Source organism: Pholis gunnellus (genome assembly GCF_910591455.1).
Source record: "Pholis gunnellus genome assembly, chromosome: 14".
Lineage (NCBI taxonomy): Eukaryota > Metazoa > Chordata > Actinopteri > Perciformes > Pholidae > Pholis > Pholis gunnellus.
Genome location: NC_136541.1, coordinates 15752600 through 15769636, shown reverse-complemented (window position 1 = coordinate 15769636; position 17037 = coordinate 15752600). Strand labels below are relative to the sequence as shown.

General features: G+C 43.0%; 2 protein-coding genes across 2 annotated transcripts; one reads left to right on the top strand and one right to left on the bottom strand.

Moving 5' to 3' along the window:
- Nucleotides 1–191: 191 nt before the first annotated feature.
- On the top strand, nucleotides 192–2373 carry otol1a (otolin 1a; the record flags this gene model as incomplete). The annotated part of the gene is made up of 5 exons (XM_079173001.1): nucleotides 192–322; nucleotides 439–923; nucleotides 1014–1103; nucleotides 1236–1307; nucleotides 1481–2373. The coding sequence occupies exons 2-5, from the start codon at nucleotides 461–463 to the stop codon at nucleotides 2371–2373; spliced, it is 1518 nt and encodes a 505-aa protein (XP_079029127.1). The 5' UTR covers nucleotides 192–322; nucleotides 439–460.
- A 4875-nt stretch (nucleotides 2374–7248) lies between these two features.
- On the bottom strand, nucleotides 7249–10109 carry LOC306705752 (T-cell acute lymphocytic leukemia protein 1; the record flags this gene model as incomplete). The annotated part of the gene is made up of 3 exons (XM_079172586.1): nucleotides 7249–8230; nucleotides 9156–9244; nucleotides 9598–10109. The coding sequence occupies 3 exons, from the start codon at nucleotides 10107–10109 to the stop codon at nucleotides 7701–7703; spliced, it is 1131 nt and encodes a 376-aa protein (XP_079028712.1). The 3' UTR covers nucleotides 7249–7700.
- Nucleotides 10110–17037: the final 6928 nt, after the last annotated feature.

Genomic DNA, 17037 nt, shown 5'->3' with positions numbered 1-17037 from the left:
TTTGTGTGTAACCTTATATTTCTGCTGTTTGTGTACAAAGCAAGCATGTGTGTGAACACCATTTAAGCAGTGTGTGCGCTTACAGGCCCTGGAATCATATCCCTCATCACAAAGAATAAAGTCTTGCCTTGTATACAACCTGCTTTATTTCATATCCCTCAGGAGTCATGTAATCTGTTCCTGCCAGCCCACCTACCTCCTAATAACCCCGGTGTTCAGTCCCTTGTTCTCTGTCTCGGGCCAATATAAGGAAAGAGGCAGCCTGCATCAATCAGTCGATGGAAGGGATGGAGTGAAGAGTCAACACCATTTACATCAACAGGTAAGATGCACTTGTTGCTTTTCTATTCATCGTTAACACACCGTGATGCAATACAAAAAAAGTGCGGCACCTGTTTTATCTACATTCCTCAAAACTTCCACTCTTCTCTCTAACAGCTTATTGTGTCAAGCACTCAGAATGCCTTCCGTTCGCCTGGTCCTCCTGACCACTCTCCTTGTGGTACAGATGGCCACGCAGGCCTCCAGCGCCAGAACCACACGCTGGCCCAAACCTCAGACCACCAAGAAGCCCCCTCGAGCTGGGAGCAGCGGCGGCGGAGGTGGGGGTGGAGGATTCGGACGCACCACCACCACGACCCCATCTCCTTCCAGCAGCCTGCAGACGGATGAGACAACTGAGGTTACAATGGACGCTTACTCCCTGTCCCCTGCAGACAGCACCACCTACTCCAGTGACACTTACTCCACTGAGTTCCCCACCGATGCCATGGCGCCCCCCGGGAACACCCTCGGAAACTATACCCTTGACTTCAATGAATGCTTCTTCAACGTCTGTGAGTGCTGTCCGCCAGAGAGAGGCCCTGTAGGGCCCATGGGAGAGAGTGGGCCACCAGGGCCGCAAGGAGAGATGGGCCCTTTAGGTAAAATGGATTATCATTTTCCGAAAAAATTAGCTTTTGGTGGTCAAATGTTGTTCTTCTTCATACTCCTCTCTGTTTGTTTGTTTTCAGGGTTACCAGGAGAGAAGGCAGAAACAGGGCTCAGAGGACCCCCAGGACCAGCAGGACTACCTGGAGCCAACGGACTCAATGGCGACACAGGTACTACGGGGCTTAACAGCAATCTCTCCGTTTCTCTCGCTCTATCACTCTCTCCTTTCTTGCAAAACGCTGTCCTGTATAAGTATGTTGCGGATGTCATTTTCTACGCTTTATTTATCAAAACTACCACAGGTGACAAAGGTGATCAAGGACTGGTGGGTCTTCCTGGTGCCCCTGGCATCCCAGGAAAACCAGGAGAGAGAGGTCAGTAAATACCTTTTTCATATCAGATCATCTCCTTCGTTCATACTGAATTATATGAGATTAAAGTATGTATAAATGCACCCTATACACATATGCAAATGTTATTACTATTGGGGAAATTAAAGTATTCTCATCACAACATGTCTTCCTATGTGATTATATACTTTCTATAGGTGATCCGGGCCCCAGAGGAGAGAAAGGTGAACGTGGCTTCAGTGGTCTGAAAGGGGACCCTGGAGAAAGAGGAGAGCCCGGCCTGAATGGGACTAAGGGCAACACCGGGCGAGAGGGGCCTATGGGTCCCCCTGGGGTAGCTGGGACAAAGGGTCAGAAAGGTGAACAAGTAACTACAAGCGAGTGTTTACCAGGCGAGAAAGGTCATGTGGGTGAGCGTGGGCCCCCTGGTCTGAGCGGTGAGATGGGCCCCACAGGAGTGAATGGAACTGATGGTGCAAAGGGAGAGAGAGGGGAGCCAGGGCCTCCGGGTGGGAAGGGGGATACTGGTGCCAGAGGGCCCCCGGGACCTCCAGGAGGCAGGGGCATGGCAGGGCTGAGGGGGGAGAGGGGAGCTAAAGGTGGGCGTGGGCCACGGGGCCCTAAAGGCCCACCAGGTGAGAGTGTGGAACAGATTCGCTCTGCCTTCAGTGTGGGCTTGTTTCCCAGCAGGTCCTTCCCTCCGCCCGGCCTGCCCGTGAAGTTTGATAAGGTGTTTTATAACGGGGAGGGGCACTGGGACCCAGCACTCAACAAGTTCAACGCCACCTACCCGGGGGTCTACTTATTCAGTTACCACATCACCGTGCGCAACAGGCCCGTGCGTGCCGCCCTCGTGGTTAACGGGATACGGAAGCTGCGAACTCGGGATTCTCTGTACGGCCAGGACATCGATCAGGCGTCCAACCTCGCACTGATGCAGCTGAATGAAGGCGACCAGGTGTGGCTGGAGACGCTGAGAGACTGGAACGGAGTTTACTCCAGCAGTGAGGATGACAGCACTTTCTCTGGCTTCCTGCTTTACCCAGACTCAAAGGACAAGCCTTTGGCCTTGAATGAGGCCCGATTTTAACTTCTTGTAGACTCTTGCACAGCTCTTCAGCCTATTGCACTGCCCTGTCAAATTAATGTGATTCAGCTAAATGCTGCTGCTTCGGTTTCTGCTCGCTGCTGTCATGCTAATCAAACCAAATGCTTTGCTTGCCTTGCTGTATTTGGAGATGGATGAGGCTTGATTATAATGCTGTATGCAACACTTCAGTTCTTTGTAACAACGCATTAAAAATGACTATGCTTGAAATGGATGACCCTTCGGTTTTATTTATTCAGAACCAGAACTAAAAGCTAATTTATAGGCCATTAGTCTCTGCAATTAGGATAGATAAGCTCTGTGTCAATGAGGCCAATACAAATTTGTGAACAATTGAAGTAAATATTCAATGATTGCATTTGGTTCCCACTAGAGGGTGTAAGGTGTCCAAGTTCTGTAAAGAGTTATTTGAGAGCGTCGTTAAATGCTGAGATGGAGTACAGAGAAAATCATTAAAGAAAAAGGTTGCACACATTGAATGAAAATGAAATGTCCCAAAAGAATTATTCTTATTAAGACTCAACATGTTCTTGTCCACTTACTGACTGCAAAACAACAGGAGATTAATACTTACTAATGCAGATTCCATTCACACAGCAGAATGGATCGTTCTTGCGGACTCTCGTCATTCACTACAGCTCTGTGTGAATTCAGTGAATGTGGTCTGTTAAATGGGGATTCACTACAGGAGAGAAAGAGTGGCATCCCTGTTTCTCTTGATTATCAGCAAAGATTGAAGGCAGTGATTCATAGCCACAGGAACACAGACGACTGACATGAGTTTATAAAAGCATCGCCCAGAAGCAGGTACAAGTAAAAATAATATTTTTGCATTACAATAACAACAGATTAGCTGCCCTAGACACTGAGGATAACCCTCTGCAGCAGGGAGACCGATGAACGCAGTATAAATGATACTCTGGTGTACCTGCACTGTACCTTTTAAAAAAAACAGCAATCCAGCTGGAAGATATATTGAATTTAGTATTTTATATCTCTGAGAGGTTACTGAGACATTTCTATGCTGTGATGATGACAATAGGGAAACTGCATTACCGAGTTCTAAAATATTTTTGTTACAATTATTACATTTTCACAGACTTTGCCAAATCCTCAGTAATTGTAATGAAAATATCGTATCACTGAAAATCTATATCTTATCTTGGATTCAAGGTGGCTAAACCTTATAAGAGGGATATAGTTCAAATTGAATAATGTTCATATTGTCCAGAATGTTTTTGTGGGTTTTGTATTGATGTCAATAGGAGAAGTGATGGCCTTTATTATGATATTCTGTTAGGATGTTGTGTATTTAAGTCATTTTTGTCCAAACTATTTAGAAAAAAACACTTCAGCACACCTCAATGTGTGGCAGTTGCAGCAGAGGGAAGTGCAGTCGTAAAACAATGTGAAAAACTGCCGCATACTGTCCACTTACTGCTGAAATATTTATTAACGCTACGTTCGACCTTCAAGGTATAATGTTCCCTGCAATCAATTACTTTATCTCTTCTTGATTATTCTTCATCTTCTTATTTCTAAATCTATCTCACACATTGATTGTTATTTTTACAATAAAGCAATACATTGACCCTATCTTGGGTCACATTAATGTATCCATACAATACACTTAAGAGCTGTTAGCATATAAAAATGTCTCATTCATTTTTATACAAATCTGACCCGAGAACACACTCTGTTTTTCTGAGGGAGACACAAGTGTGCACTTAACCAAGATTGTAGCCGGTGGCACATGAGAAGATAAATAATTACTATGAAATGAAATATAGTGACATAATAAACATCAGGGAATTATATTTTTAATAACAAATATCCAAATAAATGTTGTCAAACACAGCCTGCATTTGTGTACATTTGTGTCTTTTATGAAGGAATGATTAAAAGCAGGTGATACTTTCTGTTCTCCAAATACAACGACCGAGCGTTGGATCTGAGTGTGGGTCAAAAATCAAGAGAAGAGAAATGATCCAAGATTGTAAAGGGAATAAAATATACGTGAATATTGCACAGAATTAAAAGTGTCATTTTTGGGAGAGACGGCGACGAAACGTGATCAGTTTCGCACTTGATTTAATCATTTTTGTCTGACTCATAACAAGAAAGGAAGGATTTAATTTTTCAGCTGACTCTGGGTCTTTAAAGCTAAACATTTCTCTCAATTGTACAAAGCTTATTGATTGGCAGAAAAAAACATTCTGGGCAATTTAAGATTTACTTTAATTAATTAAGGACATAGGTAATCATTTGTAACAGAAACATAACTCTGAAACCTGTTAAAGAGGAAGGCCTAGAATGGCATCTTCAGCTCCTGGTCAAGGACATCAATTTACCTAAAATTTCCATCATATTTATGTTTGCTGTTGTTGGTGATGGCGGTGTGTGTTTGTGTGTGTGTGTGTGTGTGTGTGTGTGTGTGTAGGTGTGTGTGTGTGTGTGTGTGTGTGTGTGTGTGTAGGTGTGTGTGTGTGTGTGTGTGTGTGTGTAGGTGTGTGTGTTAAAATGTTATTTTGCTTGTTTGTTTATAGGCCTATCTGTGGATGCGTGTGTGTGTGTGTGTGTGTGTGCATTTATGTATTTTCTACTACTCTGTGTGAAAATATAAATAACTACCTTGGCGGTGTGTGCAGTGTAATCTGCTCCCAGCAGGCTGGATTCCCACTGTGAGAAAGACAGTATATTGTTCCTGCAGCACCACAGATAACAACTCATTAGCATACTGAATCATTTGGCTGCAAGAGCCACTCTGCCACCCATCTGCACTGAGCTGATAAACACACACACACACACACACACACACACGCCCGCTCTCTCTCTCTCTTTCACACATACACACAGATCTATGTAGAGCAAGCACATACACACTCACACAAGCCTCTCATCCCCTCCCTTTCAATACCCCATATACACTCCCTGTTTCCCTCTCTTTTTTTTGTGAGTGTGTGTGTTTGTGGAGAGACAGGAACACTGGAGCAGGTAAATGTTTTGGCAGGCATTAACCCTGAGGGCCTCTCAGTGGAGTCCCAGCACAGCCAGAGCAGAGCACAGGAGGGGTCCCCAAACACCTGGATGTCTCTGATGCTCCCTGGAAGCAGTTTTAGTTTTTAAGAAATGTCTAAAAGCTGGTGCTGTTGTAGTGGCGGCAACGTGTGCTGTGCGGAGTTTTGGAATATAAGGAGAATAATAGTCGTTTCAGAAAAGTAGCATTTATTTGGCAAAGCAACAACCCTTCTGCAAATTTCTTATTAATGAACACCGGTTTGGTGAACATAACTTTTCGATTGCATGAGGTGAATAACTTTCAGGCGGCGGGAGTCGACCACTGTGGCCGTTTCACAATGTGTACAGACACAACAGTGTGCAAACGAGTGCAGCGAAGGCTGTCGAAACCACTTTCACAATGGCAGGATATCCTGCAGGTCACCGAGCCGCGTTAACCTCCACAGGAAGTTGTCACTTGTTGGGTGGAAGTGAGGATTCCAGCGTCCATTGGGGGGGGGTTTCATGAGGAGGTTGTGGTTTCGACTAAACACTCTGGACAGACAAGGTGGGAAGCAGCTGCGTGGTATGTTACGCCACTGCCTGTCTTAGAATGTTGTCAAATAAGTTATGCAATTATGAGTGAGTGGGTCAAAGGTATTATTAATCATAAATGCTGAAACGTGGTAACAAGTATCATACATTCCGTTTCTTTGACAATGAAGCAATTGAATTGACGTGAACTGAATTTAATCAAATTACATTGAACTGAGCAGAATATAAATAATTGAACTGACTTGAATAGAACTGGATTAAATTACCTTGAATTACAGGAATAAAATCTACAACTTGCTTGAGTGAGATCAACCACAAGGCTTTTCCTCTGCACGTTTTATTCAGGGGTTTTGTATAAAATTCATCGATTTAACATTGGATATATTTATAGATACAGCTATCATACAACAAATATGTCATTACCAAACGTACAATGTCCCTTTACTGCAATTCATAAAATACCATAGTTACCAAAGGTACCAATATAGGCTACTAGGTCCTGCTGAAAAAGCAGAATAACCAACAACAGTGAGCAAACCTTAACTGTATTAATCAGAAAACTGCTGGTGTTGTTATGATATTAACACTGTGTGTGTGCGTGTGTGTTCGTGTCTCTGTGCATGTGTCTGTATATGTATGCGGCAATGAAGGGATTTATTTGTGTACCTTACTAAACTACAACTGCATTACAGTTTTTAAAAAAAAACACTGAAACATTCATATCAAAATGACTGCATGAGTCACTTCTTAATGTCATATGACTCATATTTTGTACACTTTAAAAAACACTGCATGTCTTGTACCTCCGCAAAATCAAATAGATATATTAATTCCCGGCAGTGAAAATGTTTAACTGTCTGTCGCCGTATTTGGTGTCATTCTCTCATCACCAAAGTGTAACAGAAGGAAATGGTACCACATTTGATGTACTACGTTCAGTTGTTGCTTTACATTTTGAGTTATTCGCGTTCAGTCTCTCTTCTTTTTTGTTTCATGTCTCCCAAAAGACCATTTTGCTAGTAAACCAATTGACAAACACACTATAGTACATCTTAAACCACATGACTTGAACTCGAGTCGCTGTTGTTACATTGTGCCGTGGAAATATAATGCTATTTACAATACATACGTTACTGCATGGGTACAATAGGGTCCAGTCGGTTCATTTACGGCCTCCAACTGAGGCAAACTTAATCTTGTGTCATTATTCTAACACATTAAATTTGTTGGGCATAAATCTCCAGGGTTGGCCGCATTATATTGTAATCAACAGTATCATAATTGAAGCATTGGCCCAAACTTCAACATTACAAATTGAAAAAGTGTCTCTTGATTGATCTTTTGTTTGATTGATCTTTTTGTTTGATTTGATTTGGGGGTTGTTTTTTTTTGCTCGTTCTTTCTTTATTTTTCAGTTTTTTTTTTAAATTTTAGAATATCCTGTCTTTGAACTTTTAAAAACACGGACGGTTATAAACCGCAGGTCAGTCAAAGACATGAGACATGCAGAATTTACAAGTCTTTTGTTGGATCAAATGCAAACAATCACCAATCAAAGCAAGCGATTTATCAGTGCTCCCTCAGGTGTAGGGTGGAGACAGGATCGTACACCACTATCTCACTAGGTGGTGCTTGATTCTCTTTCCTACACTGACAGCTCAAAGCTAACAGGTCCTGAGCATAGACACCTCTTTCTTAGTCCCTCTCATTTCAGTCTCAGGTGTTGTGTCTGTGGTCTGTTGGCATCAGCATCAGCATCATCGGCGACTGGAGCCATCTAAAGGGCGGCCATTGCGCCTCAGATCTCTAGCAGCTAGATGCAGCGCAGGCCCACGTGAAGCCGTTAGAGTCCTTGGAGCTGGAGGCGAGTCCTGGTCCTCCATAAAGCTCTCGGGACTGCCCTCGGCATCGCCGTCAGGCAGGCTTCCACAACTGGAACCTGGTGACATGGTCTCCAGAAGATCGTCCCTGGCCAAGCCAACCACTGTGTCCTGATGTGGACCACCCTGAGGGCCGCCCTCGTGGGCCCCAACTCCAACCAGCAGCCCTGTTTCCCCGTCAGTTGTGCTGCCAACATTCCTCCCGCCGTCCTGGTCCTCCAGCAGGTTGGAGAGGAAGCTAATGTACTTCATGGCAAGCCGCAGGATCTCATTCTTGCTCAGCTTCTTGTCTGGGGGGTGAGTGGGGATGAGTTTGCGAAGCTCCGAAAATGCCCCGTTTACGTTCTGCTGCCGCCAACGTTCCCGACTGTTAGTGAAGATACGACGCACGATCTTTGGCTGGCCAGCTAGCAGGGAAAAGGGAGGAAAAGAGTCGGACAGAGAGAGTAAGAAGAAGAGGCATCGGTAGGACAACCCAAATAACATGAAGTGCAGAAGCTGAAACTGATAATGCTGTATGTAAAAGGGTATAGCAAGTGCAATGATAAAAATGAAAGAAGTAGCCGCAGGAGAACGGATGCACATAACATTTGAGGAAAAAAATTTTGTAGCAAAGAAATCCTAAAGAAATAAGCTAAAAATTGTCCTCTCTAAAATATGGGGTCTTCAATGACGGAGAAGAAGTTGTAGAGGCCTGCAAAATATAGTACAATATGCTCTGTGTCAAATACTATACATGCGGTGCAAGATAAATGGTTGGTTCATGGCAAACCCCAGGAAAGAGTGTCGGGGGGACTGTGTGCTCCCGATTCCATTTTGTATGTACTTTTTATTCATTTAGGTACAATAAAATACCCCACTGCAGGTAGTCACATCCTCCCGCCCTCAACAATTGTGTCTTCCAGGCTATTGTCGCCCTTGGAACACACCCAGTCTATCTTAATCCTTCAGCCCACTCTGCAGTAAAACCTTGGCATGGAGGCAGCAGCACCCCCATCCTCCACCCCAGTATATGGCAGTGAGTGGGCAGCGATGGAAAGGAGGTTTCAAATGAAATAAACCCCAAATGTGACTAAGTATAGCTTACTTTAATGGCATGCAGGTACATGTATTTGACGTTCAGATTAGCAGCATTCACTCATGCCATGAATTATGATGTATTTATTCCTCTGCGTTAAACACTTATTTATTTTAAAGCATCTTCTGCAACACTCAGATTAGGTACAGTATGGATCGATGTCAGTGGATGTCGTTTAGGAGACTATATTGGCAGGAGGCGGACACAGCAGAAGTGGATCTTACCATACTTATAAAGATCTGAAATGTGCTTACCCTCGTCGAGTTCAACCTCATAAGGCGCCTGGCGGCGCTTCACCCTGTTGCTGGGGTACATGCTGTACTGCTCTGACTCCTCTCCGAGACTACAGCAACAGAAAGCAGACAAAAGATGCACAGGTATATGAAAAAACATGAATTTACATCATTGCCTTCATTGCATCTAACCCTCAACAACCCCCACTCCTTGCACCAGTAGCACACACACACACACACACACACATTTATAGGATAATTCTCCGTCATTCCTGCACACACTTACTAAATAATGTCAACATATTGAATACACTACAAGCATATTTCTGACACTAGAAGCCTATTCCTGGGCCACAGGGCAACATAGCAGCCGTCAAACTTATGGAGAACACTCACAATGAACAAATGAAAACGTGCATTCCTGAAACTACACGATATTTATTTTTTCTTTCTCCACCTTTACCTGTTGATGGCGGCGAGAGGCTGCGCCAGGTTGTAGAGCATGGCCCGGGCCGGGACAGGAAACGCGTTTGGGCTCAGTTGGACCATTCGAGCGTTGTCTCGTTGCGGCGGCGGCAGCGGCAGCGGTGGAGGTCTGCGAAGTTCCGTGATCGGCACCAAATGGCTTTCTGTCCTCTGCTCCAGCGCTTTTATAGCGTCCCTCCTGGAGAGCTCGATCACCGGCACTTCCCTTTTCAGGTCAAGGGCGTTGTGAGAGGCAGTTTCCTTGGCAACGCCGTTGATGATGATGCTGATGCTGGTCCCGTTGCTCGAGTTCTGCAGAGGAACGTCATCCCTCTCCTCAACCCCCTTGAAGCTCCCTCCCCTCCCCTTCTCCCCCTCCTCTCTCCTCGGCTCCTCTTCCTCCTTGCATCCGTTCAGTCTGGAGATGATGGAGGAGTCCTCTCGCTTTTCAGGACCGGACTCTTCATCGGGACTTCCAGGACGAAGCTCCGGCTGCCGTTTTTCCATCATTTTTATACCGTCACCACTCGCTCGAGTCCACTAGGTCCTAAATAAGATTTTCCTCCATTAATTTATTGCTCAAAATAATGTGTGACAGTCTCTATATAGCTGCCAGATGAATAACAAAGCGTTTGCTTCCTATATGGAAGCCCATGGGAATTTAACAATCCATTATCATTGTTATTATTATTGGCATTTAGATTATGAAAATGTTATTATTATTATAGTTATATAAATATGATCAATTACAGACTTAACGTTTCCAACTAAACAAATAGTCAAAGAGCAGTGAATAGGCTATTAGTTGCATGTTAGCTAGATTCCTTCTTTTTATTTTTACTACATTTAGCACAATATTTAAAAAGGAAATAAAAAATGATAACTCTAATGCAGACAATTTTGCCAAAATGGACGATAACACTAATTATTTATGAAATCTCAATTTAAAAACGTTTTAATTTTCGAGGGTTTTGTCATTTTTGTGAGCTGATGGTGAAGCTTTTCTTTAAGTGAAACCTGCTGGGATGTGATACAATCCTTATAATCATGAATTTGCCCCAGTTAAACATTTTTTGTCATAAACGTGGAGCCAGGGATATTTTTCAAATGTTCACTTGTTGTTTATAAGAGCTTTGTCTTGTGGTTTCTGCATTGCATGTTTTTTCCCCCTCTTTTAATAAATCTTCGTATCTAATGCTTGCTTGGGCATAACGTTCAGCTAATATCTTAATGTTTTTAAACCGACGTTTGAGCTCGATATAAAGTCATATTCTAATATTTTTTAAAATGATGTCGGCTGCTGTTGATTTAGAGGTGACATTATCGTCTTATAGAGAGATTGAATGTCAGGACCACGAAGAGAGCTTGGTATCCATTCTTTGTCAAAATAAAATCACTCGTTTTTTCCCCGTCTTCAGTTAATGAAATAAAACAACCTCCAAAAGCAGTTTGACCTGATCATTTTCATATAGCCACACATGTCAGAGGTGTCTGGTGTGAATCTCGTTTTATGGCGATGTAGGCCGTGGTGCTGTTGTTAAAGCCGAACATCAAAGGCTTGTCATATGTAATACGCTACACACCAGCGTTAGGGGTTTTAGTACACTTAACTCGATTAATGTACAAGGAATATTATTATAAACGGAACACAAGACCGCCGATAAAAAAAGCGCACTTTTATTTCTGGGAATTCTCCAATAGGCCTCGCATCCGTTATTACATCCCGTACAGTCTGAACCATCCGATCGGACAATAGCGGAAAAATATAGGCTGAAACAAATGCACATAGCACCGATAAAATTCAGACGATAGGAATCCAATTACAACCTTTAGGAACAACGAATACGTTGGTTTAAATAAAGAGGTGTATTTTTTTATGCACTTACCGTTCCAGTCGTGTTGTTGATGTTACTGTGTAAGTGGAGCCATTTTGTGAGTGGGTCATCCATGTCTGAGGTTTTTTTCTTTTTTTCCCCTGCCAGTTGTGGAGCAGTGTGTGTGTGTGTGTGTGTGTGTGTGTGTGTGTGTGTGTGTGTGTGTGTGTGTGTGTGTGTGTGTGTGTGTGTGTGTGTGTGTGTGTGTAGCTGAGTTATTCCTCGCTGCATCCAGTGCGCTGCCTCAGTATGGGGAGCGGAACACAGGCCGCAATGTGGCCGAGTGAGATAAGCGCACGGCAGCGGCCTCTTCATTCCCGATAAGCCCCTAAACCCATTATTTATGAAATGATTCATTATTATTTGGCTGTCGTGGGCTATATAGGCTTGTGGAGGGCAAAGCATTAAAAAAAAAAGCAAACAGGCATAGCGCAACGGCCTGTAACAACGTGAGGTACACTGTAGCCTGAGCTATTTGGAGGTGTTTTAATTTTTTTGATGAAAGAAACAAAAGCTCAGGTTAAGCTGTTGACCTATTTATAATTTCAACAAAGGAGTTTTTGCTAAGCCAATTTATCCTGCAATAAGATAACTGATGATAGCAGAGGGTCGTGTCTTTTTTTTATTTTCATTTTACCCTAAAAAAGGAGTACATCCATTAATCCATATCCATTCCTGCGCCTTGAGGCTGGATGTGCTACTGATACAATAGATTGCTCAAATGAAGAGAGAGTAATTATGATAATGATGCCATATTCGAGAACGGGACACAATTCTTTATCAATTAACCAATCAATAAATGTACAATTGAATAGGCCGGAATGTGCTGTTGCATGTCAGTGTTTGTGTTGGGGGTCTTGGACGGCGGTTCCCCGGGGCCCGTGGGGACTCATGGCTGGGCGAGATAAAAGCGTATCGGCTCCTGGTGGCATCAGATACAAGAGCAGCACGATATCAGACCACGTTCAGGACAACCTAAACGGTAGCAGGTACATCCTAATAACGGATTTTCCACACCGTTTTTATACTTCTCTTTTAGTCAAATACATTTATGAATTGAAATAACCGCATACATTTAGTCAGATAAACTCGAAACATGGCAAAGTACAGTGCAAATTGCGTCATTAGATAGAACCCCATATATTGAAATAAGCCCAGTGCAAAAATAGCGAGCCCTATTAGTCACGACCTTTAAACAGACCTGTTGAAGCAGCAGTCACGACCATCTTCCTGCATCCTGCTCAGCCTCGCATAATCCCTTTTAACTTGTTTTATAAGCATCTTGTAGGGAAACCTCAAATGTGTCAAAATGTGTGTTGCTGGGGAGCACTGATCACTACTTTAGGTGTATTTTAATTATCTAAAATGTGCAAATCAATAGGCCTAATTGATTTAATTGAGGCTGATTTAAGTATTAGGGGTTTTACTGTCAAATTAAGAAGAGGATTTATGTTCCTAATTCATATGTTTGGAATACTCTAAATTTAAATGTTTCAAATACGCTCATGCATCCAACTGAATGGATATAATGTGATATGTTTTGTGCATAATTCATGAGTTACAAAAGTTAATAAAACATTTTTATTTTAAAGAAAACAAGTATCAGTTTCCTGAAGCAATGGGTGATACAGCACAAACGAAGGAAGGGATCCTGCAGAGCCCCAGGGAAATACAGTATGATCCGTTGAAAAACAAAGAGATAATTAATTGCTTTTATGTTTAAACGCAATTTGTGATGCAGTTGCAGTTCAGCGGAGGGCACTTTATTTTCAATAAATAGCTCTTTAGTTTTAGGGTCTCATGGGCCAAAATTACATTTGTGGCACATCCTTCATCAAGTGAATCATCTGAAACAATCAATTAGATTAATGGGATCATTTAAAAAAATGCAACAAAATATGGTTGTACTCAAGGGTCATTTAGGGTGTTAAAATAAATCACACTTTGAACATGACAAAAGCGAAGTTGTTGCAGTTTTTTAATGGTCTCAAATACATAGGTACAAATAAATGATGTCATCCCATTTCTCTTTATTTTGTGAATAGTTTTAAGATTTGGTTAAAATTCAGATATGTTGTGAATGAAGGGATCCCTATTCAACTAAATCTGACCAAAAAAAACATATGCGCAGAAACTGTGCTGGAGTTGAATCAGTATACCATTTTATAAGTATCACAATATATACTCTCAGATCTAGTTGCTAGCTAATGAGTCCTCTCTACTACTGGATGTATTTTGTGATAGATTTGTCATTTGGTTATTTGATTGATTTATCATTGTAATCCAAATCCCTTGCAGTGTTATTTTTACAACAGGAAATGAACCTCTAACACTGTAATCTCATGTTGCCATTCTCAGATGTAAAACTGCACTGAAATACACACTGGTTATCCACCATATGCTACAGTACATCAGTCCCGTTTGCAGTGGTGAATTATAATCCACGGCTGCAGGAGAAATGGCTCCGTGCCAGGCCTATCTTCCCAGTCAGCGCTGGTTGCGTCGGGCCGGAATGATCCGGAGAGAAGCGGTGCTTTCCCGGGTCATGAGCCGCGTCACATGGTCCAGACTGAGTCCAGCCACTGCCTCTCCATTCACCTGCAGAATTTCATCACCGATGCCGAGTAGACCCATGTAAGGGCCTTCCCCACCACCGTCACCCACTTTCTCTACATACACACCTGGGAAGGAAACAATAAGAGGCAAAGACACATAAAGGTGAAGGAGCGGTTGGATTGTGTGAGAACGGAGGGAGAAATGTAGAATTTTAAATGAGGAAAACAGGAGATAGAGGATTCCTTTGTGTTTACGGGACCATACAAAACATATAGGCCTAAACACAATATTGTATATAACATAACAGATTTACCATTAGTAAAAGCATTGTATATGATGATGTTTGATTACCAATTTAACATTTTAACAGTAAAGCCAATTTACATCTGAACAATGACATTTCAATTCTATTCTCTTTCTCTTCTAATGTCTATTCTGTTTTCAAGATACACTACAAAAACAACCTGGCAGTTAGCAAAGGAAATAAAGTCACCACTGATTGGAAATATCTCCAAAACCAAGCTCCTCATTTAAGACGGTACAAAGACGATGTGGATTAAAGAAAGCTACCCGTGTCCGGTCGACCTTTGCCCCTTGAGATGACGAAACCAAAGGGGCCGTTTGGGGGTCTGACGAGCTCCAGGAGGAGGGTCCCGTCAGGGAAAGCCTGCATGACCCGGCCCACTGGACGCGCAATTCTGGAGGTAAGTACATCTTCAACACTCAGGGCCCTGTGAAGCTCGAGCTGAGGGCTATCTGGGCTGTAACTGCAGAAATTCAGATCCCGTCATTAGAAAACATATGAAGTAAAACAATGCAGAATTAGTTTTTTTTATTCATCTCTGTCTTTCTTACTACTTTAGTTTTATATGCCACTTACCTTGGTGCCAGGCCGTACGGTATATGCACCTCTCCCAGTATTGTTGAACGCTCTGTTCTTCTCTCTAAACTCTGCACTGAGGAGGCTTTGCGCAATTGGGCCAGTGGCAGCACCTAGTGGCAAATAAATGGCACTGTCACAAATTGTGTTTTTTCCCCATTGGTACAAATTCACCAGATTGGCTTTTGGAAGCGTAACTTTTTGGCTCTAAGACCCCTCTAGAACTAACTAAGTGTGTGTGTGTTTGGCAGCTCACACTCATAATGCAAATACAGGCTGTGATTGTCTGGAACAGAAAGTTGTTTACATCTGCTTAGTCTAGTCTTACAGCTGCCAAAAGGAAAACAAGGATGGCTACCACAGGAAGTGGAAGGAAACATGGACAACCTGGAATGCATCATCCGTACAGGCAGAAAGGTCAGTAATACTGAAAAGCCTTGGTTTGGTCCACTGTGGCAAATGAGTGGTGAAAGGTACTGGAACTGGAAGTTTAAAGACATGCAAATAAGATGTTTTCTCCCACATCTATTTGATGTGGTGAAATGAAATAAAAGGCGATGTGCAGAGCAGCAAAGCAAGTCCTGAACAAAACATAACAACGTGGCATGAAAAATGTTTGCTGCTCTTTGCTCACCGTGTGGAGGGTTTGCAGTGAGGGTGTCCTCTGCATGCGGACGGCGGGCTGTGGTCTGCGCGTGGGGCTCGGGGAAGCAGAGCTGATCCGCGGGGCGGTGGGTATACTGAGCTGCTCCATGCTGCTGGAGCGGCCTCCTTTCACTAGTCTACCAACGCTGTTCAGACCAATGGAGGAAAAGAAGCGACGCAGGAAGAGCTTTGGCCGTCCGTCCAGCTTTCTGTAAAAGTTATACATTGTATATTTATTGTTTACTGTAATATAGACTCAAAATGTATTAATATATAATTACATTCCCAACTAAACCACTGATGAACAAGCCAGGGAAAAAGCTTTTTCGATGATTTTGCTTATACAGTGTTATCATTCTGTTGTAAATGGCCTTTACAAGTACGGGTCTTTATTACCAGAAGAGGGCAGGGTTGTCTTGATGTTCACAGAACAGTTTAATAACAACATCCTGTGGACTGTAGGTCAGGGTTTTAATCTTCTAACTGCTAGCAATCTGGCACGCTCAAGCCGTTTTGGGAACAGCATGAAGGGGGCAAAGGATTTAATGTCTAAGCTACGAGGAGCGTCGTTATCTTGGCTTACCTGGACCCGTCAGAGTTTTCCTCCCATATGGCCTCAGCTCTCAGATGTTCTGCTCGCAGCAGCTCGGCTCTGAGGTCCTCAGCCCGAGACATGCCGCGTAGAGCAGGACGACACTCAGGACCAGAACCGGGTTCACCTGATAGAAAAGGATGTACTGAGTGGATATCAAAAATCCTTCTCAAATATTTGTTTGTATTCTCCCACTGTATTCTGTTCTGGTCTGTTCTTTTTTAGTTCTATTCTATTCTACTCTATTATGCAACATTTTGAATAATATTATGTGAATTCCATCTGACAGATTTCAGCTTGTAATACCAGCCGGTTCTCATTCCCAGGGCGTCAAATACTGATGCTTTGTCTGACACCGAAGCACAAGGAACCCCATAGCATCTGTATGAGACGAACCGGGCTTTCAAGTAACATTGTAAACCCTGTTATTATTAGCTCAGAGAAAATGCTCCGGGAGTGTGATGACGTGGATTAAAGGAGCAGTATATGACATTCAGAGCATTAATGAAGCAGCAAACAGCTATTATCTGTGTAAAGATACAGTGGAATAATGTCAACCTGAGCAGAGAACGAAGTCACGCTCCCTCTGTGTGTGTTGTTATCCAAGCTTTTTCTTGCTTTGTTTACATAGCCGGGCCGGCCGCGCAGGCCTTTAGTGCATGCTCGTGCATGTGATCGTGCCTCACAGGCTCGCTCACAGCCGCCGCTCTGCACTTCTCTCATATGACGGTTACAGCTGATATGCCGTCCTGACCTCCAGCTTCGTTGCAGAAGGGTAGCACCCACCCTCCTTGTCGGCACGTTTGCCGTAGTTTGGTACTGTTAGCGCTATTAGCAGCATTATCTACGAGTGTATGTTTATGTTTTACTTAGTTTACATACTTATTTCAA